The following is a 27,929-nucleotide window of genomic DNA, read 5'->3' on the forward strand; positions in this document are numbered from 1 at the left end:
CCTTTCTCTTATTCCCAGTTTTAGTGATGCTCCTCTCCAGGCTCCAAAGGGAACCTTCTCATTCCCTCTAAGGCTCCATCAGGTTCAGAGCTGCATACATTGTATCGATTCTGTCTAAGCCCTCGAGGCCCAGCCAGCTTTGAGGCCCTTTCATTATAATAGGCCTCTCGAAAGGACTTGTTTCAGTTTCCTTTAAAAACCAACTGTTGCTGTTATTGTCTCAGCTTTTATTATCTGGAGCTAATACAGTGCCTCACATATGGCCCGTAAAACAATCTGCCCCTGGACAGCCCCAGTCGGGTCATTTTCCATTACCGTAAACGCTATGTAAAATTAGGTATGGACACCTTCCAGTGAAGACTTTGAAGTGAATTGCTGGCCAACTCCTAGACTGGAGTGACAGCTTCTTTATTCTAAGAGAAACTCATAGACTCAGCCTTGCCTGGTAGTGCTGTGCTTTCAGAATGGCCAAGGTGATCAGATCTGTCTCAGGAGTTAGGTTTTTGTGCTGTGTTATGAAAGAAGATTATAAGAAATGAGGCTAGACACAGAGGCTAATACTTCGAGCCCCAGAATTCTGGAGGCAAACATGGTTCTGGCAGGCCTTGCCCTTTGCCCCCATTCCCTCTGCCATACTAAAACCCATTAGATTACCTTCCTAAAGTTACCCACCAAGGTCTAGTCCCTTATTTGGCCTTTTCTTTCTCCTGAGAGTGACTATCTAAGTATTACAGTCCAGCAATCAGAAGTCCCCTTTGGCTCACCTAATTAACACGGCCAGTTAAAATTAAACACCTCATCCTAACACGGGTTTCCCTTTTTTCTTTATAAACCACCATTTGTCTATGGGCCACATCAGTCTCCCCTCTATCCAGAAACAGTCTTTTGTCGTTGCAGTGGCCCCCAAATACCCCTCTCCCCTTTCCTTTATTCCTTTTCCCCTTCTCCCCTTCTCCCCCTCTGTCTCCTGTCTTTGTTTCTTATTCCCTGCCCTCTGTCCCTCTGGGGCAAATATTATCTTCTTTGTGCCGAGAACTTGGTCTTGGGATGTCCTGTACCGGTTTCTACAAAGGCAAGAGGATTTTCAGAAGTTCAAGGCCAACCTGAGCTACCTATAAACACTATCTCACGAGAAGGGGGGGGGGAGAGATGTGAGGAGCTAAATCAAATAGCTCTCCAAGACAAGGTCAAGACAAGACAAGACAAGCAAAACCGGGAGGGAAGTGCTGAGAGCCACGAGAAGACAGCGCGAAGCCCTAGGGAACCTGAGAGGTCCCCTGAGGCCGGGCCACTCATCACGAAAGGCCGCCTCTTCCCCTAGAGAGGTGAGAGTCACGCAGCCTTGATTTGTTTTGAAACAGGAAATGAAATTACACTGCTATAATCAAAATTAAGCCACACTGGCTCCCCGCTCATGAATATTCAGCAAGCCGGCGAGGCTCTCAACACCGCCTCCTACCCCACTGTTGAGAAAGTGCGCACGCGCCGCCGGAGAACGTCCCAGGTCTGGGAGTGCGCGTGCGCAGCTGGCGCGCCCGTTTGTCGTCATCAAGACAAGCGGGCGACGGCGGGGCTTGCGAGGAAGTAGAAAGCTGCTATGGCGAGTCCTACAGCCGCCGCTGTGAGACCGCCCAGGCCCAAGAAAGAGCCGCAGACGCTCGTCATCCCCAAGAATGCGGCCGAGGAGCAGAAGCTCAAGCTGGAGCGGCTCATGAAGAATCCGGTGAGTCGGAGTGGTCTCTGCGGCCCGGCCGAGGCCCAGCCCCCTCGCCCCTCCAGGATCGGTAACTCTGCCCTCCGTACTCCCGGAGGAGGCCTGGCACGAGGAACGCTGCCCCGTCGAGAGTGAGTTTCGTGGCTGTCCTTGTCCTAGAGCGCAACTGCATGAAGGGCGAGGTTCAGTCCTCCATACCCCCCTTTTTTAGATTTTCTTTTTGAGGTACTGTGGAATTGCGCGTTTATTTACGCTCCAACTGCATCGACTCTGACGCATAGGCAGTCCTCAAGTTTGGGGCTCTCCTGCCTTGGGTCCCCAACTACTCCTGCACCGCTATTCCAGGTTGCTTCACAGCTCTTTCTGTTTTAATTTCGATAAGAATAAAAGCGGCAGAAGATGGGCATGATTGGGCGCACCTGTATAATCCCAGCACTCTGGTGGCCGACACGGAAGATTGCTACAAATTCCAGGCTAGCCTGGTCTACACCCTGAGTTTCAGGCTAGCTATATAGTGAGATCTATCTCAAGAACTAATAAAAAACCAAGAATCTATGCCTTAGGAAAAGTGTCCAACCTCTCTAAATAGCTCCCGTTATTGAAGAGGCATTGGCTAACAAATATGGAACACATCACTCTACCTTCCAACCCAACTTCAGAAAAACAGCTAACTGAGAAGGTCTCATATCTTCGCCAAGAAGAGGTGGGTTCTCTCCCTCAGTGACTTAGATTCTAGACGTCTGAAGTGTGGGAGAGTTTTTGCCCCTGTTAGACGCCATGGTTTACAAGATGAAGTAAGCTCAGGGCAGAAAATGAGCAGTCAACTCCAGGTTTGAGAAACATGCTCATCTGTGTTAGGTCCCAAGAGAGGTAACTTCTTCGGCAAGTGTATGCTTACAAATGCGTTTCTGTTTAACTGTTGCAGGACAAAGCAGTTCCAATTCCAGAGAAGATGAACGAGTGGGCTCCTCGGCCTCCTCCAGAGTTTGTCCGCGATGTCATGGGTACTGTCTTTTGTCTGTGTCGGGGTTGGGGGGTGATTTTTTTTTATGAGAAAGTAATTTTATTAAATTATAAAAGTTTCCATTTCCGCCCCTTCTCCCAACACCCTCCCACTCCCCCCACTCCCTCTCCTCCTCCCTCTCCATCCCTAAGAGCAGTCAGGGTTTCCTGCCCTGTGGGAAGTTCAAGTTCCTCCCCCCTCCCTCCAGGTCCAGGAAGGTGAGTATCCAAACAGACTGGATCCCCAAAATCCAGTATATGCAGAGGAAACAAGTCCCATTGTCATTGTCAATGGCTTTTCAGAAAGATTCCGGGCCAGCCACATTCAGAGAATCTGGTTGGATCACGTCCTCGTTCAGTCCTAGTCCAACTGGCCTTGGTGAACTCTCATTAGATCAGTCCCCTTGTATCAGTGGGTGATCGCATCCCTCGCAGTCCTGATTTACTTTTTCATTTTCTTCCTCCTTCTGCTCCTCATTTGGACCTTGGGGGGCTCAGTCTGGTGCTCCAATGTGGGTCTCCGTCTGTATCGCCATCCATCGTCGGATGAAGGTTCCCTCTGGTCTTGCCTTCTTTGCTCACGTTCTCTTTCCTTCTGCTTCTCGTTTGGACCTAGGGAGTTAAGTCCAGTGTTCAAATGTGGGTCTCCGTCTCCATCTCCATCCATCGCCAGATGAAGGATCTGGATGAAGGATGGGATTCGGGAGAGGGGGGGTGATTTTTAAGGGGATTTTGGAACACTATTGTTACTTGTCAACTAGATCTTTGGTAGGAAATTGTTTTTGTCTTTACGGTGAAGGAGTGCTGTGTTTTATGGTTTGGCACTAGATAACAGTTGCCCAGTGATTCTTTGGTATTTTTGTTTCTTGTGGTTAGACCATTTTATTCAAAGTCCTTAAAAAGTTGGTAAAGGCTGAAGAGGTCCACAAGGTCAGACAAACTAGTCAAGGAAAAGCTTCAGGTTTCCTTTGTGCTAAAGGTGCTTGCTTATTTTTTGAGATAGAGTCTCACTATGTAGCCCAGGCTGTGTTTGAACTCAGAAGCCTCATGCCTCCACCTCCTAAGGACTGGCAGGCATTACAGGCTTTCATCATTGTCCTAGAGTTTTTGTTGCTGTGATGAAACACAATGGCCATAAGCAAGCTGGGGAGAAAGGGGTTTGTTTGGCCTACACTTCCACATTGTAGTCCATCACTGAAGGAGTAAGCACAGGGACTCAGGTAGGGTTGGAACCTACCTCTGCTGATGCAGAGGCCATGGAGGGATACTGCTTACTGGGTTCACCTACCAGTATGGTTGCCCAGCTTGCTTTCTTATAGAACCCAAGACCACCAGCCCAGAGATCACACCACCCACAATGAGCTGAGCCTTCTTCCATTAATCACTAATGAAAAAATGCCCTACAACCAGATTTTATGGAGGCAATTTCTCAGTTAAGGTCCCCTCCTTTCAGATGACTAGCTTGTGTCAGGTTGACATAAAACTAGCCAGACAATGATCAGCCCTCTTCTGGCCTCTCCCGGCACCCACATGCACACACCAGCACCTAATATACACGTAAACAAAAGAACATAGTGGAACCAGAGTAAAGAGAAGGCTTGGCTTCTTCTCAGGTTTGTTGCTGACTTGTGAATGCTCCCTCCCTATTCCTCAGTTTACCTCAAGGCTAACTAGACATAGTTGTTTGTGTAGGTCTGATATGGCATTTTACCCAAATAAACAAGACATGGCTCCCCATCTCTCGTTGACCTATTTGTCTTCCCTCTGTCCCTCATGCTATCATGCTTAAACCATAAGTCTAAGATAAACTGTTTCTATATAGTTATTCATGTGTTTTTGTAGCCCCCTTTTCACGTGCAGTATCGGAAGCATTTTTCCAACTATTAGGGATCTGGCTGTCACTTGTGAAATCATGGAGGGACGCTGTGAGTCCTTCTGGATGGCCAGTTGTTGAGCCGCAGTCTGCTTCTCCTCTTACTGTCATATAGAAGTTTTGTGAACCAAGGGTTTGATGTGTAACTTAAGTTGACCCTGTTTCTGGGTCCTCCTGCCTCAGTGTCTGAGTACTAGATTACTGACGGTTGCCACCACTGCTTTTTTAGAGTAGGATTTCCAGTGACCTCATACAAGTCGTTAGTAATACCTATGATGTGCCACATCCTATCCTTGTTGGAAAACAAGTAGAAAGTCCCAATACATATAGTACTTTCAGTTTGAGTTCTTGTCCTTAGTCTCAGGGTTAAGTGCAGCTTATGTTGGTAAGTGGGTTCCTCCTCTCCTCTTCTCCCTTCCTCCCCTTTTATGGTCCTGAAAATTAAACTCAGGACCTGTGCCTGCCAGGCAAATGCTCTGCTGGTGTATTCTGTCCCTCGGCCTGGTTAACTGATTTTATCTACAGCTCTGGACTGTTCTGGCTCTAGGTTCCAGTGCCGGGGCTGGCAGTGGAGAGTTCCACGTTTATAGGCACCTACGGCGGAGAGAATACCAGCGGCAGGACTACATGGATGCCATGGCTGAGAAGGTTAGTGAGCCAAGGAATCCAGTGACTCTGGATCAGACTCGACAAGCTGTTCACACTAGGAGAGGGATGTGTAGGAGTCTTCCCTGTATATGAAAGGGCTCCAGAGTCCCCTTCCCGCCCTCCACAGGCCGTTTGTTATGTAACGGAACAGCAGGTCAGGGCTTCCACACCGTTGTCCTTCTTCCTCTCTTTCCTCTCCACTGGGCTGAGTGTCTCATACAGTTCATTGTGGTCGGTGTAGATTCAGTGTTGGATTCTCAGAGGATTACATTTCCTCATGGTAGGTGATAAATAATGTTATTTTAATAAGAGTTTAAGAATTGCTTTAGGCTAGGTAGTGGTGACACGATGCGTTTAATTCCAAAACTCAGGAGGCAGAGACTTTTGAGTTCGAGGCCAGCCTGGTCTACAGGGCTAGTTCTAGTACAACCAAGGCCATACAAAGAAACATTGACTTGAAAAATCAAAAAACAAAAAGTATTGCTTTAGAAACTGTGGTTTAAGAACCAATAAGTGCCAGGTGTGGTGGCACATGTAATCCCAGCCGAAGTAGAAGGATCTCTGTGAGTTCCAGGCCAATCAGGACTACAAAGTAGAAACCATCTCAAAACAAACAAATAAAAAATGAACCATTAGGAACTGGACAGAGTGGCATAGATTTATAGTCCCAGCTTCCAAGCTCAGGCTAGAGAATTTTTTGTTTTTTGTTTTTTATTTGTTTGTTTTCAAGACAGGGTTTCTCTGTAGCTTTGGAGCCTGTCCTAGAACTAGCTCTTGTGGACCAGGCTGGCCTCGAACTCAACTGAGATCCGCCTGCCTCTGCCTCCCGAGTGCTGGGATTAGAGGCGTGCGCCATCACCGCCCCCTGGTTGCTAGAGAATTTCTTGAGCGCAGTTCAGCGTCAGCCTAAGCAACGTAGTAAAACCTTGTCTCAAAACAATGAAATGACAGCTGGAGAGGATGTGTCAGTAAAATGTTTGTTTTTCAGGCACAAGTCCCCAAAACCCAGGTGTGGGGGCGAAAAAAAAAAGGCTAAGTGTGGTGGTGGGTGCTTGTCATCTCCTGCTCACTGAGGAGATGGAGTCAGGTAGTAGATCCTTGAGCGTTAATTACCAGCCCACCTAGCCTAACTGGGGATCCCCAGGTCTCAAAAACCAAGACAGATGATAACCTAGGAGGGACCCCTGAAGTTGACGTTGAGCTCTGAAGCCTTGTGCACACAGTACTCTTGAATGCACATGATCCTAAACACATTCTCATCTACATTTGTAAGCACACACAATCACAAAAACTGTTAAGCAGGTACTGTGGGTGTGGCTTGGTGGTAAAGTCTGGCCGGGCATGTATGAGGGCTTGGATTTAATTCTCAGTGCAGAGTCACAGAGTGAATCTGAGAGGGAGCAACATTAAGCCTTCTTGGTTTGCTTGGTTCTAGTATGTGTGGGTGTAGGTTTTATTGAGCTGCCTTCACCAGACCAGCTGGCACTTGAGCTTCAGGGATTCTGTCTGCACATCTTTAGCCTTAAGAGCACTGGAATTACAGGCGTCATGTCCACCTCTGTGGGTCCAAACTCATGTCCTTACACTTGCTTGGGGTTTGAAGAATTTTTGAGTTAGAGTGGACTAGGCAGTATCTAGCCCCACCCTCTAAGGTCCCAATGACAAACCAAAATTCTCCCCGGGGAACCAATGAGGTTTTAAGCTTACAGAGCATGGTGAGAGGTTACTGATGAGAGCGTGGTGTCAGGGTTCGGCCTCAATGGTATTCACATGGTCCAGAGAAGGGATATGTGGATTAGAAACACCAGGCAAACAGAACAGAGATACAAAAGAAATAGACAGAGACACAAAATAGAACCAGGAGGGCAATCCAGTGAATACTGAATTCACCCACATTTATTTTCTATATGCTTATTTACCCCAATCCAAAAAGAGTGGGAAGAAGACCAAAGATTGTTTTAATATGATGCAGACTAAACAGAGCAATTATATCTTCAGTACCTGGAGCATCAAGCAGTTATTCTGTTGTTTAGGCAGGACGTGCAGCCGTCACTCCTTAGGCCAAGCATCCTGTGGGCAGCCACCTCCTGGGTCAAACCTGGAGGAGCTGGAATAGGCCTGAACTCTCTGACCTTTAGTCAGGGTGGATGGTACCTACTTCTGTGGGCTCTGTTGCAGCAGAGAGGGAACCTCTTTTTTTTCTAGTCTTTCCCAGCTTATATACTCTAACTGTAATGGATTAAGTAAAAATGCTGCAGTTCCCGAATGACTGCAGTGGGCCACGAGGGGCAGCGAGTCCCATGAGGAGAGACAGACAGAGTCTCCCATGTTATTCTCATACATTCAAAGTCTCTCTCTCTCTCTTTCTTCTCCCTTTTCTCCCTCCCTTTCCTCCTCTTCTCCCCTTCCCTCTTGCTGGTTTCTCACCCCTTCCCCCTCTGTACTCCTTCTCTCTTGCTTTTCTGCCCTCCACCCCATTTGTTGTATGTGCCCATACCAGTTCTCCCCGTATTTTCGTCTTGGAGAGCTATGTATTAAGTGCCTATCCCGCCTGGGGCAGTCTTTTAATGTTAAAGTGGCCCAGGAGATCTGGGTAGTACCTGTGGCACCCCTAGTGGTTTGCCTGTGGAACTTAAACTCTTTTATACTCTTCTAAAGCCTGTCCAGCCCAGGGTAGGTCTGATCTGAGAGATGACGTTTTTGTTTTTCAGCAAAAACTGGACGCAGAGTTTCAGAAGAGGCTAGAAAAGAATAAGATTGCCGCAGAGGAGCAGACTGCAAAGCGCCGGAAAAAGCGGTAAGAGCTTTCTGATCATTGTGGCCTGCAGACGGGAGGTGGGAAAGTGGGTGCTGAATAGTGAGCCTGGGCCTTAGAGGCCAGAGTTCACTAGCAGCTGGGGTCAGGGTGAGGGCATGTGAGGGCTTGTGATCCCAGATACTACACAGCTACTACACAGGCCAGGGCAGGAGTTCAAGACCAACCCGAGCCAAAATCAAAAGGGTTGGTGACATGGCTCAGCAGGTACAGATGCTTGCTGCCAAACCTAAAGTTTAGGCCCTAGAACCTACATGGTGGTTCTTAAAAGTTATCCTCAAGCTGGGCATAGTGGCTCACACCTTTAACCCCTGCATTCCAGTGGCAGAGTACAGTGGATCTCTGAGTTTGAGAACAGACTGGTCCTCAGAGCAAGTGCCAGAACAGCCAGGGCTACACAGAGAGACCCTGTCTGAGTATGGGGGCACTAAAAACATAAAGTTGTCTTCTGACCTCCACGCATGTGCCAGTCACACACACATCATTCACAACACCCCATGCAAATGTATGACTAGACGGCTCTGTAAGCTTACAGCTCCTGCTCTTCCAGAGGTCTGGAGTTCAGCCTGTGATGTTGGGTAGCTCACAGCCACCTATGATTCTAACCCCAGAGGATCTGATGCCCTTTTCTGGCCTCCATAGACACTGCACTTACGTACATATACCCACACTCAGACACACATGAATTTTAATTTATATTATTATTATTGTTGTTGTTTTTGTTTTCAAGACAAGGTTTCTCTGTGTAACTCTGGCTGTCCTGGAACTCATTTTGTAGACCACGCTGGTCTCAGACTCACAGAGATCCACCTGCCGCTGCCTCTCAAATGCTGGAATTAAAGGTGTGCACCACCACCACTCAGTTAATAAAATGAATCTTTAAAAAAAATAAACCCTCTCTGGGTGGTGGCAGTACATACCTTTATTCCCAGTACTCAAGAGACAGAAATAGGCAGATCTCTGAGTTCAAGGGTAGCCTGGTCTACAGAATGAGCTCCAGGGACAGCCAGCAATACACAGAGAAATCCTTTGTCTCTAAAAACAAAAACAGAGAGAGAGAGAGAGAGAGAGAGAAACCCTCAAAACAGGTAACAGAAAGTTGACTTGTGTAACCTCCAGGGGTTCTGGGCAGGCCAGCCCTGAGATAGCAGTACTAAGAGGAATGGTTTCTTACAAGACCTTGAAAACCACACGTCCCTCATGGTCCTTCAGCCTGTTACAGATCTCCCAAAGATACAGTCGGAACTTTGGTGACTATGTGGGTTTCCATGTCTCCCAACATTTCTGCATTTTGTTTGCCTTTTGAGATAGTCTTGCTGTGTAGCTTAGGCTGGCTTCAACACTGATCCCCTGCCTCAGTTTCCTTTCTACATTTGAACATTGTATTTTTGAGACTCTTTTAATCAAACTTCCCATGTGACTTTTTTTTGGGGGGGGGAGGGCAGTCAGTTTTTTGTTTTTATTTTTTTGGTTTTGAGATGGTTTCACTATGTACCCCAGGCCAGCCTTGAACTCTTGGTTTTTCTGCTTGGCCCCACCAAAATTCTAGGACTACAGATACAAGCCACCACAGTCAGCCTACTCCTCAGAGTTTGATCTCGACTTACTTCAGTGAAAACAATTGACAGTGACAGGCTAGCAGAATCAGGTTTTTTTAAAGGGCACGTGTGTCTGTGTGGGTTTGTGCATGTAAACACAAGTGCTCATGGGCCGGAAGAGAAGCTGGAGTTGCGGGCAGTCATGAGTTGCCTGACACGGATGCTGGAAGCTGAGCTCCAGTCCTAGCTGCCGAGCCGTCTCCAGTGTGACTGACATTTGCACTGCTGTAGAGATAGCTTCAGCACAGGCCTTTCCAAAGCCCACCAAAGTAACCGCCATGTGTGTCTTCCATGTGTAGCCAGAAGTTAAAAGAGAAGAAGTTAATGGCAAAGAAGATGAAGCGTGAGCAGAAGAAGCAGAAGGAAGGTGAGCTGTGTCCACATTTCCCTCAGTGCCCGTCACCATCGCTGATGGCAGTGGCCGCTAAACTGTGAAGACTCGTGGTTAGCTGTGTGTGTGATGTCAGAAAGCCATATGACTAAGCCAGGCATAGTGGCACACCCCTTTAATCCCAGCACTCAGGAGCCAGAGGCAGGCAGATCTTTATGAGTTCGAGGCCAGCCTGGTCTACTTAATGAATTCCAAGACAGCCAGGGCTCTGTAGAAAGACCCTGTCTCAAAAACCTAAAAGAAAGAAAGAAAGCTAGACTGACTTAAGCAAAAGGAAAGCTCACAGTAGGATGCTGGGGCAACTCACTGGGTTCCTGGTTGCCAGGGTCACCCCGCTCTGTCCCTGTCCTCACACTGCCTTGCTCCTCAGGTACCTCCAGCTGTCCACCAGCTGTCTTCCAGTGGTTCTCCATCTTGCTCATTTTTTTTTTTCCCCAGGAGGAAAGATTGAAGGACTGTCTCAGCATTTGGAAGCCTTTTGTTTTGTAGTTATGTACACACACACACACACACATCTATGTGTACATGTGTGCACATGGAAGCCAGAGACCAATGTCAGGTTCCTCTTCAGTTGCTCTTCACCTGAATTGATGTGACACAGTCTCACTAAAGCTGGAGTTCACTGATTTCACTGGGCTGGCTGCCTGACAAGCCCAGGGATCGTCCTTTCTGTCTCCCTAGAGCTGGGATTTCAAACACAGTCTGACATGCCTACCCTTTCCATTGGTGCTGGGTCCAGACTCGGGTCCTCATGCTAGCAAGGCAGGCACTTGTACTGCCTGACCCTTCGCCTAGTCCTCATTGGTTAGTTTTTGACACAGGGTTCATGTAGCCAGCCTGGCCCAGTCTCCCATGTAGCCAAGACTGATTCTGAACTGAGACTCCTGGTTCCTCCCCTTCTACCATGTGAGTCCAGGGATCAGACTGAGGTCATCCGACTTGACAGCAAGAGCCTTCACAATGGAGCCTTCTTACCAGCACTCTCTCTTGTGGTTTGGGTTTATTATTTGTTACTTTGTTTTGCTTGAGCAGCATCTCATGTAGCTCAGGCTGGTCTTGCAGTCTGACCCTCCTTACCTTTGCCTCCCAAGTTCTGTGATTACAGACCTGTCCTGTTTTGTGCAGCTTATGATTTTTAATTCCCTGCATTTCATAGATGTTCAGCTGCTGTTCTAGAGATTCCTGTGTGGCTGCTTTTACGGTCTACTTAGTGTCTTAAACAGGGCCTGGGAATGCCCCGCTGTAGGTGTTCCTTCACGCTTGCATGTTTTTTTTGTCAAACTGGGTAGGGAAAAAAAACTCAACTTCTTCTTCTGTTCATTTGGATAGTTCCTAATCATCCACCCACAGGTTGTCTTCCCCCGTGATGCCTCCCTTTTGTGGTTGATCCTGTCTTGTGAATTTTGTCTCAGTGACGTGGTAATAGGGAAGTTGTAAAAGCTCCCATTAGATTGTGATTCATGTTTTCCATTTCTATGATGCAGTTTTACCATCCCATTCATTTTTTTTTTTTAATTTTTGTTTTGTTATTTTTTTAGGCAGGGCCTCTATGTAGTCCTGACTTTCCCGGAAGTCATTGTATAGACCAGGCTGGCTTTCAGCTCACAGAGATAGATAGATCCACCTGAGTGCTAGGATTAAAGGAGTGTGCCAGTGCCACCATGCCTGACTGCCTTCCCGTTCATTTCAGGACTCGGCCACTCGTACTCTGGAAATAGTTTAAACCAGGTGCTGTCTTGGTTTGCTTTCTACAGTTGCATGAACACCATGAGCAGCGGCAGCTCGGGTTTACTCCATTGTGTGGGCGTCAGAGCTGACGCAGGGGTCGTGGAGGAGCCCTTCTTCCTGGCTGGCTCTCCGTGATTGCTCAGCCTGCTTTCTTACAGAACCCAGGACTGCTTGCCCAGGGGTGACACTGCCCACAGTGGGCTCCGCCCTTCCACATCAATCGTTAATCAAGAAAATACCCTCCAGATTTGACTGTGGGCCAATTTAATTAAGGCATTTTCTCATTTGAAGTTCCCTCTTCCTAGATGACTCTGACTTGTGTCAAGATGACAAAAACACTAGTCTACGTAGTTGCTCACTTCCACTGCCTGGTCTGTCTGGGCCTGGTCTTTCGTTGATTTTCTTGTACCAGTTGAGCTTCCTGCCTCTTGAGAAGCCAAGTCATTTTCTGGTGTATCCTGAGCTTTCGAATGCCATAATGGCATCTCTGTAAACGGGAAGGTTCTGTCCTGCCCGGTTCCGCAGTTATTCAGCCCCAGATCATCACATTTCTCAAGGCTATGGTCTTGCTTCTATCTCTAGTACGTCAGTAACTTGGCTATGTTTAGCAAACAGGTTCTGGCCCTCCCATGCATTGAGGTTCTTAGAGAATCTTCCTTGTGTTCTCCAGGTATGATCCAAGAGTGCCATCCAGTGGCCAATCTTGGTTAGTTTTTTGAAGTTCAGTGGCTAAGATAAAGGATCTCACTGTTAAACCTGCGCAGTCATGGTAGAGCATGCATACTGAGGTCTATCCTTTTGGTAAAACTGAAGTGCCAAGGAGATACAAGTCTGGCTGTTATAGTTGTTGTAGTGGTGGTGTGTTGTTGTTACTGCTGTTGCTGTGTGAGCTAGTCAGGGTCTTGCTTTGAACCTAGTGGGCCTGACCTGTATAGCACATGCTACTTTGTTTTTATTTATTCTGGTGTGTGTATGTGTGTGTGGTGTGTGTATTCACGGGCCCCACACAGTGGTCAGAAGGAGCTGATTTTTGCCTGTCAAACTTTGCCCTATACAGCATCAAGGCCAGTGTGGACTACAGCAAGATCCGGATATACACACAGACAAAAGGAGGGAAACTCCGCTGTGTGAGGTTCTCAGAGCACCACATTTAGAGCACAATGGTGGTTGCACGGATTTGGAGGCCGACCGTGGGAAGTTGTTAATGGTTCTCTGTAGTGTGGACATGGTTGTGGTGATAGGACAGTATTAAAGCGCTTAGGTGAGACGTGGTGGCGCACACACCATTAGCCTGAGCACTCAGGAGACAAAGGCAAGCCCACCTCTGTGAGTTCAAGGACAGCCTGGTCTATGTGGTAGATTTTGGGCCAGCCAGAGGTACATAGTGAGACTTTGCCTCAGTGGGGGATGGTGAGCCAGCATATCTCTCCAGCTAGAGCTACATAGAAAGACCTTGTCTGTAACAAAAAAAAAAAAAAAGCCATGCTTGGATTGGGGGTGCACCGAGTTGGTTAGTGCTTACCTGGTTTCCATCCCAGCACTGCACAAAAACTCGGCTTGGTTTTGGGCATCTCTGACCCCTCGCTCAGGAGGTAGAAGCAGGAGACTCAGAAGCTCTAGGGCTTCCCAGCTGGATTGAACAAGTGTTATCATTGGTATGGTGTGTGGCCCGCCCGTGCATATCAGGAACATATCTGCTTGTGTGCACTTTGTGTTGAACAGCATAGAAATGGTCTGGGGACATGAGCAGTGGCCTCCATGCCTTTCTCCTCACTTTGTCCGACTATTTCCTCATTTCTCATTTTGTGAAAGAGTGAGATTTTCTAGTTGCCTGGTTGAAGTGAATAGAATTTAATGTAGTGTGCCAGCTGTGCCACAAGGTGGCCCCAGCACACCATGAGGCTCCTGCTGGGTTGGCAGCAGGAAGGGCAGCTGCCTAAGGTTGCGGTCTGTGCTGTGTAGTAGCTCAGTCATCGCCCTGCGGTGTGGGCCTTGTGTCTGAGTGAGAGCAGCTGGTTGCCCGTGAGCCAGTTTGGGTCCTTCGGAGCCCCTGAGCTCTTCAGTGATGTGTCCTGACCAGGGTTTCCTTTCCCCACCACACTGCCCTTCAAGAGAATCTGAAGTGACCTTAAGGCCCCTGTTACTGGACACAACTAGAGCTCTTTCCCAGCCTCGGTGCTGGCTACAGTTTGGGTGGTGGGGGCAGGGGGTTTCTCTTTGTCTGGAGGGCTCATCCACTGCCTAGTACATCAGAAGCAGCTGCTTCCTCCTGATCATTGCATTAAAAGTATCTCCTGGCACTGCCAGATGTCCCCTAATCAGCAGGGCACAGCATTCCCTTTGAGTTAGAGATATTCACTAGAGGCACTCTGTCCAAATGGCACCTAGTGTGTGCTTTGGATCAGCCTACAGAGCCACAGACTTGTGTAATGGACTGGAAAGCTGCCTGGTTCTTTGTGTCCTTTGATCATGAAGCCATTGTATTTCCTGCTTGAGAATCTTAGGGTACATTGAAAAGGACAAAGTGAAAAATGATAGTGACTGTAATCCTTACTAAAACAATAGCTTACGTTAGTGGGTTTTTTTCCCACTTTCAGTTTTTCATACATGAGTCCTGTTCGTGTTAACGCCAGGCTGTGCTAATGTTACCACAGAACTTTGTATCATGGGCAGTTTCCCATGGCCTTGCAGTTCCATAGTACTAGGCTTGGGGTGGAGGTTTTTGTTTTGTTTTCTCCCCCCCATTTGGGGAAAAGAAACCCAAAACCCTGTCGTCTTCAGTTTCACCCAGTGGTATGTCTGTAAGCGGAATAAAATCTCCAAATAGAGCCGGACAGTGGTGACGCACACCTTTAATCCCAGCACTCAGAGGCAGAGGTAGGTAGATCTTGAATTGGAGGCCAGCCTGGTCTACAGAGAGTTCCAGGACAGCCAGAACTGTTACACAGAGAAACCCTGTCTTGAAAAACAAAAAATGAAAAACAAAACAAAACAAAAAATCTCCAAATGATGGGCAGAGTGCTGATCAACAAGCCTGCAGACCTGAGTTCAGTCCTCAGGGCCTTCATGGAAGAAGAAATGACTCCCTCAGGTTGTCCTCCGACGCTCACACATGTGTCATAGCACACATGCCCACACATGCCTAAATATCATTTAAAAGTTAAGTGCAATGATAAATCTTTGCCTCCTGGATTTTAAAGTACTGTGAGCAATAGTTGGAGAGTAACGGAAGGTGTGGCAGGCAGACAGTTCGGGGTGTGTGACTTGTCGGGGTCGCCCTACGGCTGCGCTCGTTACCCAGGAGCCACGTCGTAGAGGAGAGAGCTGCTCCTGACTTGCACGTGTTGGCACACACACCCGCACACACACCCGCACACATGCATATTAGATAAGTTAATTTTAAAAAAGAGTAATGGAAGAATATAGTTAAAAAGGAAATATCGGTCTAAGCTTGGTACTGTAATTCCAGTACTTGGGAAGCTGAGGCAGGATGCTTGCCTGGAGTTTGTGGAGAGTGTAGATGTTAAAAGATCAGTCTCAAAGTTTGGATTTGTTTAAATCCCAAATGTCAAAATGCCCTCCTCCAAAAAGGTTACCATTCCTTCTTTGTGTTTGGGGGGAGGAATTTTGTTTTCTAGACAGGGTAGTCTGTGGGGGTTTGAATGTAAGTGTCTCCTATATATAGGCTCATAGATGTGGATGCGTAGTCACCAGCAGGTGCTGCTGACAAAGGCTTAGGAAGTGTGGCCTTGTTGGGGTAGGTGTGTGCTGGGGATGGCTTTGAGGTTTCAAAAGTCCAAGCCAGGCCCAGTATCTAACTCTCTGCCTACTGCCAAAGGATACGGGTGGAAATCCTGCTTCTACTGCACCATCCCTGCCTGCGTGCTTGCATGCTCCCTGCTATAGTAGTAATGGACCAAGGCCCTGGAACTGTAGGCAAGCCCCTGCTAAATGCTTTCCTTTATAAGAGTTGCCTTGAACATGGTGTCTCTCCATAGGAACCAAACACTAGTGAAGATGGGGTCTCACTTCGGAGCCCTGCTGACCAGCTCACAGTGCTCTGCCTGCCTCTGGTTCCTAGTAGATTAGTCCTCGGGATTAAATGCACACGTAACCGTGTTCTGTTTTCTTTTTTGTTTTTGTTTTTGTTTTTGTATCCGTCTCCTCTGTAGCTTTGGAGCCTGTCCTGGAACTTCCTCTTGTAGGCCAGGCTAGTCTCAAACTCACAGAGATCTGCCTTCCTTTGCTCCCCCCGCCCCCAGTGCTGGAATTAAAGACATGCGCCACCACCGCCCAGCCTCTCTCTCTCTCTCTCTCTCTCTCTCTCTCTCTCTCTTTCTCTCTTTCTTTTTTTTTAAGATTTATTTATTTGTTTGTTTATTTATTTATTTATTATGTGTACAGTATTCTCAGTATTTTGTCTGCATGTATGCCTGCAGGCCAGAAGAGGGCACCAGATCTCATTGCAGATGGTTGTGAGCCACCATGTAGTTGCTGAGAATTGAACTCAGGACCTTTGGAAGAGCAGGCAGTGCCCTTAACTGCTGAGCCATCTTTCCAGCCCCCTCTGTTTTCTTTAGTTAGTATTTCAGACTGGTTTCAGATTCGCTGGATAGCTGAGACGGTTTTGAGCTTATGATCCTTTTGCCTCCACCTCCCAGTATGTGCTGTCAGACCCAGGGGTTTGTACATATATGTCATTTTAGGGTTTATTTGCTTGGGTACTCGCCCGGTATTTTTTAAGATTCATTTTTAATTATGTATATATGTGGGGAGGGTAGGTAATTGTGTAGGTGTGGGCTTATGGTGTAGGTGCCCCACAGATGCCAGAGGAGGGCATCCATTTCCCTGGAGCTAGAGACAGTTGTAAGCCACCTGGTGTGGGTGCTCGTAACAAGCTTTCAAATGTAGTTGGACTTTCTTTTGTAGAACTACCAGCTCCCCAGTAACTATACAGAGACTTAATAGTAACTATGAAAGGTTGACCTTAGCTTGGGCTTTTTCTCAACTAGCTCTTATAACTTAAATTAAGCTGTCTCTGTTAATCTACATGCTGCCACGTGGCTTGATTATCTCTGCTCTGTACTGTATATATGTCCAACTTCTTCAGTCTCCTGGCATCCCCACCTCTCTTCTTCCCAGATCCCCTACCACCACCAGAAATCCGGCTTATTCTCTCCTGCCTAGCTGTTGGCCATTCAGCTCTTTATTAAACTAATCACAGTAACACATCTTCACACAGTGTAAACGAATATTCCGCATCAGGTGCTGGGCACTGAATTCAGACCATTTGGAAGAGTAGTAAATGCTCTTAGCTGCTGAATCATCTCTCTGGTCCCTCCAGCCTTCTTTTCTGTTTGTTTTGTTTTTTGAGACAGGTTTATTTTATTTTATTTTATTTTGTAGCCCTGGCTGTCCTGGAACTCACTCCGTAGACCTCTGCCTCCCGAGTGCTAGGATTAAAGGCATGCACCACCACCACCACCCAGCTTTTCAGCTTTCTCTAAATATGCTTTGTTTTATGTGTTGCTAGGCTTGAACCCAGGGACTTGTGCATACCAATCAAGTACTCTGAGCTGCACCTACAGCCTCTAGAATGGTTTTAGAGTCACTGAAAGTTAGGATGATGATATAGAGTGCTCGTGTACCCCGTTTCCCCTGTTTAACACCCTGGTCTCCCTACTGTTGGTAGCTAGTTTTCCTCCTTTCTTCAGGGTCCTCGCCTTTTATTCCCTCCCTTCTTCCCGTTGAGAATTCAGCACAGAGCCCCACATCGTGTTCAGTCATCATGTGGCCTTGGGCTCCATTGACTGAGAGTTTCTCAGACTTTACTTGGCTTGGCGTCTGTATGACATCTCTCCGTTAGGATTTGACTGGTGTTCTTTATGTGATTGAACCGGAGCTGCGGGACGGTGTGGACGACTGACATGGCTCACTGCTGCTTTTCAGTGTCGTGGCAGTGGTTGTTGGGGTTTTGTTTGTTCTTGTGGTGCTGGGAATGGGAGTCATGGCCTCTCATGCTAGGCAAGCCCTGCACCTGGAGCCACGTCCCAGCTTACAGCTGTTAATGTTGCTGTTGGCCACGCCACAGAGGTAGTGTTTATCAGGTTTTCCCACTCTAAATTTGCTGCTCTTCCCCCGAATAATTCACTTTTTGGAAGGAAATTACCACGTGCAGCCCATACCTAAGGATTGAGGTCCAGTCAGGACCCTCCAGGCTGAAGGCAGAGATCTGCAGATATCCACTTAGGGAGATGGTCGCTGTCTACATAAGTGTTTGTCTGTGAGGACAAACCTGTGTGTGTGATCCGGTCTTTTTGTGCCTTGTTGCTGGGACCGTCTGTTGTCCTGGTGATGAGGTCCCATCATCACGTGCCTCCCTATCACAAGTTTTCAGCACTTCCTTGCTTTCTAGTACTGTAAAGTACTCCAGGCTCATCTTGAGGATTTCCTGCTCTTAACCCTCGGGTGTTGCTCCAAGACATCTGCTTTCTTTTGTTGGCTTAGTGTCAGAAAGGAAGATCATGGGGGTGGGGCTGGAAGGAGTCATTCATCTTTGCCTGGTAGACAAAGCAGTGGAGGGCAGTTCTGCTCTGCAAGTGTCCTAGGCTCTGTGCCCATTGGTGCCTGTGACATCGCCAAGTGACGCTGTCTGGTGGCCCTCCATCACACATGTAGTCCGTCAGTGGATAGACATCACTATGCAGCATGAGGGGGAGGGGGTCCAGAGCAATGCCTGAACACGACCATCTGTCCACAGTAAGTTAATCCTGAGATCCAACGTGCCCAGCTTTTCTCCATCATCAGCAGTCATTCCAGCTTTGTCCACCTTCCTATGCCTTGTTCGTCACCCTTGTTCACCTCTGGCACACGTTATACTGGTGGAGATTTACTGCTTCCCTGTAGGGCACAGAGGCCTCGTGCCTGGAACTGTAGACTCCACTTGTTTCCAACGGTGCTCCTCAGCACCACCCCACCCTCCACAGAGATGCATTTATAAGTTAGTTGGACTCTGCATTCCATCCTAACCCCTGACCTAAGTGACTTTAAAGATGTATTTTTTAATTTACATATATCTATAGTTATGTATATGCAAGTATGTTTAGCTCCCATAAAGGCCAAGGGAAACCATCAGATTTACTGGATTCGGAGTTAATTTTTTTCTTTTTTAGAGTTTTCAATTTTGTGTGTGTTTTGCCTTTGTTTATATATGTGTATCACATGTGTGCCTGGTGCCTGCAGAGGTCTAAAGAGTGTGTCAGGTCCCCTGGAACTAGAGTTACAAATGGTTATGACCCACCATGTGAGTGCTGGAAACCCAACCTCCATTCTCTGCAACAGCATCCAGTGCTTTGAACAATACCCTCTCTCCAGTGCGTAGTATTGTGAGTCTGCCAGAAAATATCCAAAGTAGTTTCGCTGCCTGAAAAGTCCCTGGTGAGTCAGCTGGGGCCCCTGTGCTGAGGACCTCCCCCGCCTCTTTGCAGCCAGCTCCCGCCCACTCCCCTGCTCTCAGGACAGGAGGGGGGGCTGGCGACAAGATGTCTCTGTGCTGTTTTCTGGGCCAGCTTAGCTGTGCCACAGTGCTAAAGCAGTATTAGAATATGCTGGATGCTTAAGAGCTACCCATAGGGCAACAGGGGAGGGGTCCCTGAACAGTATTTGAGGAGAGCCAGAAGACTGGCATGGCTGTTGTGGGCACAGCCCCTTGTTTCAGTGGGCTTTTGTTTGTATTGGTTTTGAAGATCCTCTTGCCATCTTCATTGAGAACTGAGGCTCAGGCAGGGGAGTTTGGTAGCTCAATGGGAGATGTGAAACACCTGGGTATCTTTCAGAGTACCCTATTTTGGTGGTGATGTAGACAGTGGGGGCCATACACTCAGCAAGCCTGACTTGGGGGTGTCAGGTTCAAGTGTGTACAGCCAGATCTTTTTGGTGAGGCTGAGGTGCCGCTCTCAGAGCAATGCAGATTGCTTTTGTGTAGACCTTCCAAACAGTGGCCACTTCTGACTTCCAGCTGTTTCTGCCTGGGAACAAGTATACCCTCAGCTGCTCTCTTCCTCTTTTTGAGACAGGGTTTGCTACCCAGGCTAACCTCAAGCTCACTATGTAGCTGAGGATATCCTTGAACTTTTTATCGTCTGCCTCCATGTTTGAAGTGCTGGAGTTAGAAGTGCAGCTTCTATGCCAAGACGTTCCCTTACTTAACCCCGCATCCGTCAGATCTGTCTGCTCATGGTCTGAATGTTGTGTTGGTACAGAACCCAGTCAGTGCCAAGAACAGCGTGCCAGCAGCTCTGAGGAGACATCTGGGACAGAGGAGGAGGAGGAAGAGCCCAGCGACATCATGGGGCGATGAGGACGTGAGCCCAGCTCATTCTCTGACGAGCCTCAGAAAGGAAAGAGGTTGTGGCCCATCTGCCAGACTGGCAGTGTTGGGAGAAGGCAGGAGCCTCCTGCACCCCTTCTTGTCCAGGGAGCAGAGGGACCATTCCCTAGACGTTTGAAGATTGCCTGCTGTGTCCTGCCCTGCTCTTGCTGAAGGGGATGCTTCACCTTCCCCCTGGTGCCTGTTTCTTTCTACTTGAACAGTGATGAGCTCTGGGCTGGTTTCTGTGAAGGGAATATTTATTTAGTAAAGAGCAGAAAACCTATAGGTTTTGTCCACGTGTTCGAGATGTTACTTACCAGAGCCTCCGAGAAGCTGAAGTGACACAGAGACTGGATCTTGAGATTTGGCGGGTCCTCTTTTGCAGGCTCCCTTCCACACCTCCCTTTGGGTGCCCAGCCCTGTCCCTAATGGAACAGCAGACTTCAGCACTGAAGAACTGTGCCCGCCCAGCAGCTCCCAGAACGTGCATGAGCTGACCAGGGCCCTCGGTAGGAGGCTGGGCAGAAGGAGAGAAACTCCAGGAAGACAACAGGTAATGAAAGAAAGCAGAGGTCACCAGAGAGACATGGGAGACGGGACAGGTACTGACCACAGCCTTCCTCCCACCCTTAACTCAGGAGATCTAAACCAGAGGGACTGGAGAGGGGGAGCTCTTCGGGATGGAAAGGCCTCCCTCCTGTCAGTCCTCCCACTGAGTGTGCTTGAGTGACTGTGGTCCAGACCTGCTGTGTGTACGGGTCCAGAGTGCACCCAACACCATGCCAGGGAGGAGGGAGGTGACCCGGGACCACCTTGGTCATCAGAGCCATTATCAGGCCAGTGGAGTGATGGGCAGTTTCTAGTAGAGCGAGGCTCTGTGTCTGGAGTGTCTCCAGTTCCCCAGTGTGCCATGTGCCTGCTGTGGATGTTAGTAGCACGTTGAGTGAAAGGGAAACTAAGAGCGTCTTCTACTTTTGATTTTTGTTGCTGTTCTTTGATAGCTCATACATGTTTGCAATGTACTTTGTTCATGTTTACTCCATTCTCTTAGCCTACCCCACCGGGTCCTTTTCCCCAGCAGACTCGACTCCCCTCCTGCTGTTATGTCGTTTTTGGCATGGCACGCTTTAAGGTTGCCTGAATGAGCTTGGGTGGTCGGTTATTTACCAAAACATGAGAACCTTCCCAGTGGCTGTCCCACTAAAGGAAATGGCTCCCTCTTCCCTTCTTTTACTGCTGTAGCAGATTCCCTGTGCCCACTAAGCCATGTGACGTCTAGCCCCTATCCCTCCAGCACGTTGAGTCACAGGCGATCTTCAGGTGTGTCGTGACTAGCCTTGTGGTTTTGTAATTGGCTTTTAATTCTCCCTTTACCCGTCTGTGTCACGGCTCTTGCTTTGAATCTGCAGCCTAGACCTCTACTGGATGAGGGCTGCTGAGGAGTAGGACTGGGCCTAAAAGTCTTTCCGTCTGCTGCCTCAGAGCCGGGGACAAGTCCCTTCCTGCCTCTGCCGGTTTGCCTGGCCTAGAGCTACAGTGAGTCCTGCAGCTTGGGATGACTAAACAAAAGGACTCCAGGCTGGCTGCTAATGGGAGGAGGAAGCGTTTGCGCAGACCTTTCTGGCTAAGGGGTTATCAGTTCTCTAGGTTAGCTGACTCTTGGTCTAGCTTCAGACTGTTGTTTGTTTGGGGAAATGGAGCAGCTAAGTGGCGTCACTGAGGCGGGTGGCTGATATTATCAGCTGCCCCCAAAGCCACAGAGAGGAGGATTGTACCATCATGTGCTTATTGAGGGCTCACAGATGAAGAGAAGCCTGGCAGCGAACCCTGGGCCGTATATAACATAACGTCTCAGAAAGCCTGGTGAGTGTGGCCATCTCACCCCAAACATACCTAGTCTCTTCTGCTCTGGGAAGCTAAGCCCTCCTCCGGAGGAGGAGCAAACCTTGTCTCTGAAGATCCTGATTTACCTACACTCTGATGACAGATGTACTGAGCACTCTGTGCCTGGTCATTTAGAATAGAATGTTCTTTACCCTTCCATTTCTCATGGAACTTCCCAAATATGGTTTCTCTTGTTGCAAATGGTGAAGCTGGAGTTAAGCCAGCTGGTATGACTGGGACCGTTGTAGATGTGCAGCCCTGGGGAGAGTTGTCTGGTAGCCCCACTTTAGAAGGGGAGGGTGCCTGGTACTGCCAGGGCTGAGGATGTACAGCCCTCCTTTGTATGAGTGATGGCGTGTGGTTCATGAACCTGTGCACACTCCAGAGACCAAAGAGCATCACTATCATGCTACACCCTGTTCCCCTGAGACAGGGTCTCTAAGCTGAGGCTGGTGGCTGACAGGCTCCAGCAATCCTCTTCCCTGACCTCCACAGCGCTAGGATTACAACTTTTTAGTGGGTGTGGGGATTTGAACTCAGGTCCTCATGCTTGCACAGCAAGCACTCTTACTCACTGAGCCCTCTCTTCAGCCCTCACAAAACAGAATTGAGTAAGGGGCTGGAGAGAGGGCTCAGCAGTTAATATTAATAGCACTTATTGCTTTTGCAGAGGACCTGCCTTTGGTTCCCTGCACCCAAATAGTAGCTTGCAACCATACATTAACTCCAGTTCTTGAGGATCTGGCAGCACCTTCTGACTTCGATGAGCACTAGACGTGCATGTGCTGCACATACATACATACGTACATACATACATACACACATACATACATACATACATTAAAAGTAAAAAGAAAAAAGATTTGAGTGGAGCCGACGCTCATTATTCATGAATTCCTATTGTGAATTGCCTATTCATTAAAATCTGTAACACACAAATCCATTCTTGCAGTGCTTTTACAGTCGTTTGCAAACGCAGTGTCAGAAAGTTCTAGTGGCCTGTCAATGTGTTCCCAGATGAGGCTGAAGGACTCAGCCCCATTCCTTCCTTCAGCTCATGTAGTCGGTCTGTCTAGTGGCCAGTGTGCTGTGCCTTTTGGTTCTCTTGGTGAGACTGCGGTTTAAGAGATCTCCCCAGGTATTGTTTTAGGATCTTGTGTAGTGTTCCTAAGAGCCAGTGTCCTGGATTTCACTCCGGAATAGTATTTGATAAACAAAAGGGGGAGATGCTGCGGGAGCGGAAGGTACTCCCGCAGCATCTGTGGACTTGAAGAAGGAGCTGAATTAGGGAATTGCCTCCATCAGATTGGCCTGGGGACGCATCTGTGGGGCATTTTCTTGACTGAGGATTGATGTGGAAGGGCCTAATTCACTGTGGGCAACTCTGGGCAATGCCATCCCTGGGCAAGTGGGGCTGTATAAGAAGAGAAGCTGAATGAGCAGTAAGCAGCATCCCTCCTTGGTCTCTGCTTCAATTTCTGCCTCAGTTTCCCTTGATGGACTGTGAGCTGTGAGCCAAATAAACCCATTCTTCCCCAGGTTGCTTTTGGTCAGAGCTTTAGCACAGCAGCAGAGAAGCAAACAAGGACACGCCTTTCCCTTGCCCGTGTCGGTGTCCTCGCACCTTCCCCTCACCCACTGCCCACTTCGGCGTCCTCTGGCATCTTCCTTGCCAGGTTGCCCTCAGCGACCTTGTCCACAGTCCTATACAATCAGCATTCCTGACAATGCCTGCTTGCTTCCTGTATTGTCTTTCTTGCTCAAGCCCCTGAGAGTTGGGTGACCCGACTGTCCTCAGTTCACGCTAGGCCCCAAGAGAGCCTGTCTTGTTTTGTGTCAAGTAAACTGGTACATTATGAGTCTGGGGTCTCATCCCCACTAAGAGCCCCACACATGTGCGTTTGGTGATCACTTAATGGTGTCCCAGGGGTGTATGACATATGTAAATCCTACTGTAAAAGAAAAGGAATCTCAGCTTCGGCATGTTCTCCTTTTCCTATGGAGGGAAGCTACACCACCATGCACATACTAGCTTGGAGAACAGGGTCATCTGGTCCCTAACCTATGCCTCATGTCCCTACCCACACCTCTAGCATCTCCAGTCTGATGGGGCTGACGTGGCCTCTGACCACCTGCCAGTCCTCCCATCAGAAAGAGCAGTCTCACATACTCAGTCCCCAGTGGCGTCCCTCCAGTCTCAAGCCCTTAGCTTTTCAGGAACCAGGACTGTGATCCCTAGTGCTAGCAGGAAGGTCGGCGTGTGATAGTAACTGTCTGGGAAACAAGGAAATCACAGAGAATGAAAAGCCAAAGGGAACTTCTTCAAGCTTGGAACATGAATGTGTCAGGATGCCTGTCTATCTGCAGGAAGTTGCCCGACAGTTGAAACACATATGCAGCGAAGATGGAACTTCAGGATCCATTGAGATGGCTCAGTGGGTAAAGGTACCTGCTGCCAGACCCCCGGAATGCACACAGCGGAAGGTGACAACTAGCCTCTGCAAGCTTGGAATCCCAGCTCTTGGGAGGTGGAGGCAGGGAAATCAGGAGTTTCAAGTCAGGGCCAGCATGGGCTACATGAGACCTTGTCTTAGAAAAAAGCTAATAAATAAGTAGGCTCCCCAGTGATAGCCTCAAATTTTGGATTCATTACCATTCTAATCATAAGGGCAGGGGAAATGGGGGAGGGTCCAGTAATCAGGAGAATTGGGCTGGCTAGAGACGGCATTTGAGCAGGAGTCTTGGGTGATTTCTTTTCTTCCTACCTTGAGAAATGCTGAATTTTAACAAGTATCTTTTTTTCTTTCTTTAAATTTATTTTTGTTTTATTTTGACAGAGTCTGTTTTAGGGTTCTATTGCTGTGAAGAGGCACCATGACCACAGCAACTCTTTTTTTTTTTTTTAAGATTTATTTATTTATTACATATACAGTGTTCTGCTTGCATGTATACTTGCAGGCCAGAAGAGGGCACCAGATCTCATTACAGATGGTTGTGAGCCACCATGTGGTTGCTGGGAATTGAACTCAGGACCTCTGAAAGAGCAGTCAGTGCTCTTAACCTCTGAGCCATCTCTCCAGCCCCCACAGCAACTCTTATAAAGAAAACATTTAATGGGGACTGGCTTAGAGTTGAGAGGTTTAGCCCATTATTGTCATGGCAGGAAACGTAGTGTGCAGACAGACATGGTGTTGAAGAGGTAACTTTGAGTTCTATATCTGGATCAGCAGGAAGAGACAGCCACTAGCCCTGACTTGAGTGTCTGAAACCTCAAAGCCCACCCCCTAGTGACACACTTCCTCCAGCAAGGCCACACCTCACCTCCTAACAGTGCCAATCCCTGTGAGCCTGTGGAGGCCATTTTCATTCAGATCACCACATGGTCTCACTGTGTACCCCAGACTGGCCTAGAACTCACTATGTAGACCAGGTTAGCCTCAAACTCATAGAAATCTCCACTGCCTCTGCCTCCCAAATGCTGGGATTAAAGACATGTTCCACCTACCCTGCAAAGAGCCATGACTATTTTTGAATTTACCTGTTTACAGCCTTAATCTTTTAGAGGAATTGTCAAATTGATTTAAAGAAGTACTTTGATTTTATTTCTGATACTATGATTTTTTTTAAAGGCCTAATTAAAAAACCAATTTAGACATGGAAGTGTCTTACAATTCCGTGTTACAGTCCATCGTTGTGGGGAAGTCAGGGCAAGGAACTCCAGGGAGCTGTCCCTTCACGTGTGCAGTCAGGAGCAGAGAGAAATGAATGCCTGCCTCTCCCTTGTGCTGAACTCAGTTTCTCCACTCTTAACAGTTCGGTGGCCCCTGGCCTAGGGAATGATAAGTACTGTGAACAGATCTGTGGACTGGCGCTTCCCACGCCAGTTAACTTAAGACAGTTTGAGCCAGAGAGATGGCTCAACAGCTGAGAGCAGTGGCTTCTCTTCCTGAGGACCTGGGTTCAATTTTCCAGCACCTACATGTTGGCTCACAGCTGTCTATGACTGTAGTTGCAGGAAATCCTATGCCGCCTTCTGGTGTCTGAAGTATGGCATGCACATGGTACACAGACATACATACATTCAGGCAGGCATAACACATGGTTTGAGTAAGAATGACCCCCATAGGCTCATATATTCAAATGTTTGGTTCCTAGCTAATGGGCTGTTCAGGAAGGATTAAGAGGTGTGGCCTTGTGTTGCTGGGGTGGGCTCCGAGGTTTCAAAGTCTACACCATTCCCAGTGTCTGCTTCCATCTTGTGGGTAAGATGTCTGCCACCATGTTTCTTGCCATGATGGCCTTGTACTAACCCTCTGAAACTAAGAAAGCCCCCAATTAATTGCATTTTTATAAGTTGCCTTGGATGCCTTTAACCTTAGCACTTTGGAGACAGAGGCAGGCAGATCTCTGAGTTAGAAGCCAGCCTGGTCTACAGAGTGAGCTTCAGGACAGCCAGTGCTATACAGAGAAACCCTGTCTCAAAAAAAAACAAATAAATTGCCTTGGACTGGGCAGTAGTAGCACACTGCTTTAATCCTAGCACTTGGGAGACAGTGGCAGGCGAATCTTTGTGAGTTTGAGGCCAGCTGGTCTACAGAAGGAGTTCCAGAATAGCCAGGGCTAAAGAAAAAAAAAAAAAGTTTCTCATGTATATGCCCACAAGTTGACAAATTTTTTTAGTTTTGTTTTTTTTTTTAGATATATGTGTATGTTTCACCTACATGTATGTACGCGTACCACATCCTCCAGTATCTGTGGAGCCAAAAGAGGGCATTGGGTCCCCTGGAACTGGAGTTACAGATGGTTGTGAGCCACCATGTGGGTGCTGGGAACAGAGTTCATGTCCTCTGGAAGAACAGCAAATGGTCTTAATCGCTGAGCCATCTCTCCAGCCCTAACAGGCTCTGCAGGACCAGGGCCTTGGCTGCTTCCCAAGGCAGCACAGAAGGGGGTTATGTAGAAACTGCTTTCCCTCCTGGCCCAAGAACCAAGCAGACTTTCTTTTTCCCCTTTGGAACTTAATTTCTGTTTACTCTCTGGCGTCCTCCACTAAAGTGAGCTGTAATTACCATATATTAGCATGTATTTCCATAAAGAGAACACTCTTAGAAATCAACCTGGAGGGAGTCCAGAGAGGCCCTTTTCAGCTTCCTCATTCCATAGAATGTAGTAAATGTTTACTGAAAGCCAAGCAAGTGTTCAACCCGGAATTCCAGAGACAAGAGAGGCTGGGGTATGATGGAGACCGGATGCTGGGGGCTTCGAGGGCCTCTCAAGGGGATCTTTCACCATGGAGTGTGGACTGGAAGGAGGTTAGGAGAAGGCCCTGGCAGTGATGCCCCCAGAGGGGTCAGCATCCTGACTTGGTGGCTGGGGAGGACAAGACTCCAGAGATGGCTCAGTGGTTGTGAGCAACTGCTGCCCTTGTAGAGAATGGAGTTTGAGTCTTAGCACCACATCAGGCAGCTCATAACCAGCCACCTATAACTCCAGCTCCAGGGATCCAACTTCCTCTTCAGGTACCCTCACACATCCTCATGAGAGAGGGAGAGTGTAATGATTGTTGTGTCTCTTTAAGAGACAAGCCACGCCCACTCCCCCCACCCGCTGAGGCAGGCTGATCTTCAGCTTCAGGCCTGAGCTTGCGCTCTTTTCCAGCTTCCTCTCTGAGAGGCAGCTTCACTTCTACCCCTCTCCCCTCCTTCTCTGTCTCTCTCTCTCCCGTCTCTCTCTCTCCCCCCCCCCCACTTCTCCCTTCCCCCTCTATAACCCCCTGAATAAATATTCAACCTCACTCTACATGTCATGTCTATCCATGTCTCTGTCTCTTGCCCGCCCGCCATGTGTCTCCCTGCCTGGGACCGGCAGCCGTCTCTGCCTGGGACTGCTGGGACTCCCTGCTCCC

At 48.2% G+C, this 27,929-nt stretch overlaps 2 protein-coding genes across 3 annotated transcripts in view; both read left to right on the forward strand.

The window, feature by feature from the left end:
• The first annotated feature begins 1,528 nt into the window (after positions 1 to 1,528).
• On the forward strand, positions 1,529 to 27,818 carry Prkrip1 (PRKR interacting protein 1). Of its 2 annotated transcripts, none has more exons than XM_048433876.3 (6): positions 1,529 to 1,723; positions 2,640 to 2,718; positions 5,137 to 5,237; positions 7,949 to 8,034; positions 9,950 to 10,017; positions 24,392 to 27,818. In XM_048433876.3, exons 1-6 carry the CDS (start codon positions 1,598 to 1,600, stop codon positions 24,448 to 24,450), a joined length of 519 nt encoding a protein of 172 aa, XP_048289833.2. In that variant the 5' UTR covers positions 1,529 to 1,597; the 3' UTR covers positions 24,451 to 27,818. The 2 variants fall into 2 exon arrangements, with proteins under 2 accessions (XP_048289833.2, XP_048289832.1); XM_048433875.3 differs by lacking the exon at positions 24,392 to 27,818 and adding an exon at positions 20,031 to 20,423 and having other exon boundaries at positions 1,531 to 1,723.
• Orai2 (ORAI calcium release-activated calcium modulator 2) overlaps positions 20,553 to 27,929 on the forward strand; it is a 31,492-nt gene continuing 24,115 nt past the window's right edge. Inside the window, exon 1 of the mRNA XM_048433871.3 lies at positions 20,553 to 20,693. The gene's annotated coding sequence lies outside the window, so the exon portion shown is untranslated. The remainder of the gene's footprint in view (positions 20,694 to 27,929) is intronic.

Source organism: Myodes glareolus, chromosome 2 (genome assembly GCF_982192425.1).
Source record: "Myodes glareolus chromosome 2, mMyoGla1.1, whole genome shotgun sequence".
In the NCBI taxonomy this organism is placed as follows: Eukaryota; Metazoa; Chordata; class Mammalia; order Rodentia; family Cricetidae; genus Myodes; species Myodes glareolus.

Excerpts from the sequence above, each read along its gene's own strand:
- Prkrip1 (XM_048433875.3), top strand. The coding sequence starts at position 1,598 with ATGGCGAGTCCTACAGCCGCCGCTGTGAGACCGCCCAGGCCCAAGAAA. Across the intron at positions 1,724-2,639 it reads AGCGGCTCATGAAGAATCCG|GACAAAGCAGTTCCAATTCC; the intron begins GTGAGTCGGAGT and ends TAACTGTTGCAG. Across the intron at positions 5,238-7,948 it reads TGGATGCCATGGCTGAGAAG|CAAAAACTGGACGCAGAGTT; the intron begins GTTAGTGAGCCA and ends TTTGTTTTTCAG.